The sequence below is a fragment of the Centruroides sculpturatus genome, unplaced genomic scaffold, assembly GCF_000671375.1.
Source record: "Centruroides sculpturatus isolate CEXI.00-Female unplaced genomic scaffold, Cexi_2.0 scaffold3099, whole genome shotgun sequence".
NCBI lineage: Eukaryota > Metazoa > Arthropoda > Arachnida > Scorpiones > Buthidae > Centruroides > Centruroides sculpturatus.
Window position 1 is genome coordinate 1 of NW_019387190.1, and position 3,910 is coordinate 3,910.

The following is a 3,910-nucleotide window of genomic DNA, read 5'->3' on the forward strand; positions in this document are numbered from 1 at the left end:
CAAAAAGAGCAATTGTCTGGGGTCCCACCAACAGGGGATCTCAAATCAATCTTTTATAAACTCATTACTGTAGCAAGAGTATCAAAATTTAAATTTGGGCCATATCCAGAATCTAGATTGTTGGTGTGGTGCAGTTCATAACTTAACTATCCACAGGGCCCATTAAAAAATTAATTAGGATATCAAGGGGATTCCCCCCAAAAAATTCCCCTGAAGAAAAAGATCTGAAGTCAACACAGAACATTGGAGGCCCCTAATTCAAATTTGCCTGGACCCCATGAAGTTATAATGTGCCATGGTTTCTGGTCTGTGGGTAAGATAGCCAAAGGGCAGAAAGAGTCAAAAATGGGAGGAAAAAATGAAAAATAATTGTAATTTGTAATTATTTCTCATTAGAAACATTAATTTTAACATAAAGCTCCGAGAAATATTATTTTCCTCTCGATAATTCAATAACAAAAATAACCAAATTAGATAAACATTTACTTAATGTTAGATTTTCCTCCTTTAGATTCTCCAAAGCTTGATTACATTCTTTTTCCAATGAAATTAATTTATTTTCAGAATTCTTCTTTTCTGTCTCATGTTCTTTCTGCAATCCGATAATTTTTTCTCGAAGGTGATTCATTTCCACCGTAAAATTTTCAATGGTATGCTTCAAGTAAGCAACAATATCTTCTTTATCCTTAACTTCTCTCTCATACTTTTTCTTGTACTCATTATTAACCTGCTGCAGTTCTTCAACCAATTGCTTTCTCCTGTATTGTAATTATATATAAATAAATGACCTAAAAAACTGCTACTACTGTACTTATGATGATTAATATACTTAACCTTTCCAGTTTTGATGTCAAATCTTTAATTTGAATTAAATATAACTGCTCCTGTTCTTTTGACTTTGTGGCTGCATTTGAATCCTTCACTAATGACTTTCTTCTTTCTTTTTTTCCCATCTTTTACAATAATAATAATAATTTTATTTAAAAATTTTCTAGCTTAAATCTTAAATTCGATTATGTACATATCTGCATTTAACATATATATAATCATTTATTATTTTCTTTGATGATAATAATATGTATATTATAAGAATATAATGTATAATCATCTGACGCACATTACGCCACTTGCAACAGTCGGCGCAACGAGCACCACGCTGAATATACATACGAGAGGTAAGAAAACCAATCAGATACTCTGTTTTATATGAAACGGAGCACGTCATTGGTTTGCTTACTTACCTTGCTTTATTGTATTAATTTAAAATATAACAAGTTAATAATAATTAACTATTTAACTAAATGACTAAAATAAATTTATTTATACGGTCTTAAATTTATTCAATAAATTATACAAAAAAATAATTATATTTTTAAAATATGTTAGTTTTAGTTATCACCTTTTTAATTAATGACGTCTACTGTATTTAAAAGCGAATCTTCTTTCTAATTTTTAAAAATTAATGTGTTAGTTATCTTAATACTCCTGTATGACCTAGTTATATTTTTATTACAAAATCACCGACTAGTATGATAGCTCTATATATATTTGACAGCGATGATAAATTTCGAATTAAAAAAAAAATTATAAGTAGAGTAAATGTTGCCAAGTAAAAATAAACATTTTAAATATAAATGCTTGAAAAAGACTCGATTTCTTCGAATAATTTTAAATATTTTATTTTATATGATATATATATATATATATTAAACGTTTTTGCGTGATTAATTTCGTGAAAATGAGTATAAATAAAGTAAGCTAAATATACGACTGAGATTGGCATTACAGTACCTAATCTTAGCGGTGGCTGGATCACCGAGCGGCAAAGGTGGCAGCCTACCTTTCTGGGGCACCCAGTATCGAATCTGGATAGGTGAAAAAACCCCAGGAATTTTTGGGAAATGTCGGGCCCCATCCTTTATCATCCAGCTGTCTCATTGTGGGCCTGACCGAACCCATAATAGGCTTGTTAAAAACGCTTTCTTAATGTCCACAGGGCAGAAATAGTTTCAAAATAAACTTAATTATGAATTATGGTAGGATATAACGTATCTTGTGGCCAGGTAGTATGGTTGCCAATTTTCTTTTATGAAAAAGGAAGACATGGCACGGACATTGTACAGTACAATGGAGAGTATTTATAACAAAGCTGTTTATTATAAATATTTCTTGACTAGATGCAAATATAAAACATTAAATATGATTTTAAACTTAATATTAAAATTATTACATCTGTTACACCACGCCATAAGTGGTAATAAGGCCCTCTCAATGCGCATAGGATGAAACGAGCCAAAAATAAAGTAAAAATGATTTTATTTATTTACGCTTTTTTAAAAATAAAAATTAACAGAAATCTCAAATATTCAAGTCGATTAAAAAACAATTACATTCCTCTAATTATAATAATTATATTATTAGAAACAATAAATATTTTAAAGACAAGTTATAACAATAATTTTCGGTCTATCTTCACGTAATGCTGATATTTAAATAAAAACGATTTTCAAATTTATAAATTTGGAATGGCCGTATCCAGAAGCAACTGTTCTCGTACTGCAGATGACCTGAGGCAAGCTATAACATAAACATTGTTACAGGTTTTCTTATAGATTAATTTGTTTTCTATGCATATATACAGAGATCAGCTTAGGCAACAGGGCATAAACATTGTATTCGAAGATCATGACTGGGAAGAGACTTCAGCAACAGCAGACGATGAGTTAGAAAAGGCAATGGCATCCGGAACACGCATCATCATCATTGAGCCTTTAGAATTGGGAGAGATGACTTCAGTTTGGATTGGATTCGGACGTTTTCTAAATAGATTATCATTATACACTGGATTAGGAACGTTAGCAACAGCCTACTTTTGGCCTAAGAATCCCCATTTCTACTGCTCATTGGGTGCTATCAATTTTGTATGCACAGCTATGTATGGTGTCGCGTGGCAATTTGATCCTTGCTCCAAGTACAGGGTTGTAAAAAGTCCTTCTGAAAGAGCAAATTTGCCACTTCATTTAATTTCTACATATTGTCCCGTGGTGCTCGCCAGAAAAAATACTCTCCCGATGAATTGCACTCGAATCATTTTAACATTTTCTGCAGTTGGTTATTGCTTGTGGAATGTTTACAAATTATGGAGAGGAGAAATCATACCAGGATGTGAACTGTATTAATTGAAATCCTCAAATTTCATGAAAATTCAAATCGAATTCAATTCCTTACAGAAATGTTTCTTTTTTCAAAATTTAGTTTCAAAAATGATTTAATTAGTATTCGAAAAATTAAAGTTAAATCTTTATCCCTCAATATAAGTGTCTTTCTTTTTTCGTTTTGTCTTGTTTCGCGCCTGTGCATCAATAGGGCCTTTTTAATCGTACCCATCGTGGGTTCAGCCAGGCCGTTGTGGCCTGGTCGAACCCACGATGGGTATGATAAAAAAGCCAGGCTGAGTGGTGAGAGATGGGCCCGACATATCCAGAACACGCAGTCCACCGAAAAATTCCCGAAGGGCTGGTCGGGATTGATCCCAGATCTCCAGGACGGCGCCATAACCGTTATAATCAATAGATTAAGACAAAAAACAGTTATAAAAATGTTTTTAATATATGAAAATGTTTTATATCTACTTTAAACATCATACAAAACAATAAATCAGGCTTCATCTCTACTGAATTATACGTACATTAAAAATATATCAACGTCTAGTATAGTTATCACTTTGTAAAAACAGCAAGATAATTTTTTTATGTTTTAAATTCATTACGTATTTACATGTTTATATATTATAATGTATATATATATATATATATTTTTTACAAAACTTTTACTTTGTTTTTCTTGTAATTTTATCAGATCTTTGAAATATTCAAGAGGTTTCTAGACAAGAAATTTCTTCTTAGTGTAC

At 31.3% G+C, this 3,910-nt stretch overlaps 2 protein-coding genes across 3 annotated transcripts; one reads left to right on the forward strand and one right to left on the reverse strand.

The window, feature by feature from the left end:
* Nucleotides 1–8: 8 nt before the first annotated feature.
* Nucleotides 9–1,566, reverse strand: LOC111616259. 2 transcript variants are annotated; one of them, XM_023357696.1, is made up of 4 exons: nucleotides 1,526–1,566; nucleotides 1,400–1,445; nucleotides 835–953; nucleotides 9–758 (listed from the first exon to the last, which is right to left on the reverse strand). In XM_023357696.1, the coding sequence occupies exons 3-4, from the start codon at nucleotides 951–953 to the stop codon at nucleotides 431–433; spliced, it is 447 nt and encodes a 148-aa protein (XP_023213464.1). In that variant the 5' UTR covers nucleotides 1,400–1,445; nucleotides 1,526–1,566; the 3' UTR covers nucleotides 9–430. The 2 variants fall into 2 exon arrangements, with proteins under 2 accessions (XP_023213464.1, XP_023213463.1); XM_023357695.1 differs by lacking the exons at nucleotides 1,400–1,445; nucleotides 1,526–1,566 and having other exon boundaries at nucleotides 835–1,153.
* An 856-nt stretch (nucleotides 1,567–2,422) lies between these two features.
* Nucleotides 2,423–3,305, forward strand: LOC111616261 (transmembrane protein 11-B, mitochondrial-like). Its single transcript, XM_023357697.1, has 2 exons — nucleotides 2,423–2,572; nucleotides 2,642–3,305. Exons 1-2 carry the CDS (start codon nucleotides 2,526–2,528, stop codon nucleotides 3,177–3,179), a joined length of 585 nt encoding a protein of 194 aa, XP_023213465.1. The 5' UTR covers nucleotides 2,423–2,525; the 3' UTR covers nucleotides 3,180–3,305.
* The last annotated feature ends 605 nt before the right edge of the window (nucleotides 3,306–3,910 follow it).

Bases quoted from the DNA above. Each gene is read 5' to 3' on its own strand.
- LOC111616261 (XM_023357697.1), top strand. From the start codon at position 2,526: ATGGCCGTATCCAGAAGCAACTGTTCTCGTACTGCAGATGACCTGAG. The intron at 2,573-2,641 runs GCAAGCTATAAC...GCATATATACAG, and splicing joins CGTACTGCAGATGACCTGAG to AGATCAGCTTAGGCAACAGG.
- LOC111616259 (XM_023357696.1), bottom strand. From the start codon at position 953: ATGGGAAAAAAAGAAAGAAGAAAGTCATTAGTGAAGGATTCAAATGCA. The intron at 759-834 runs GTTAAGTATATT...ATTACAATACAG, and splicing joins TTGACATCAAAACTGGAAAG to GAGAAAGCAATTGGTTGAAG.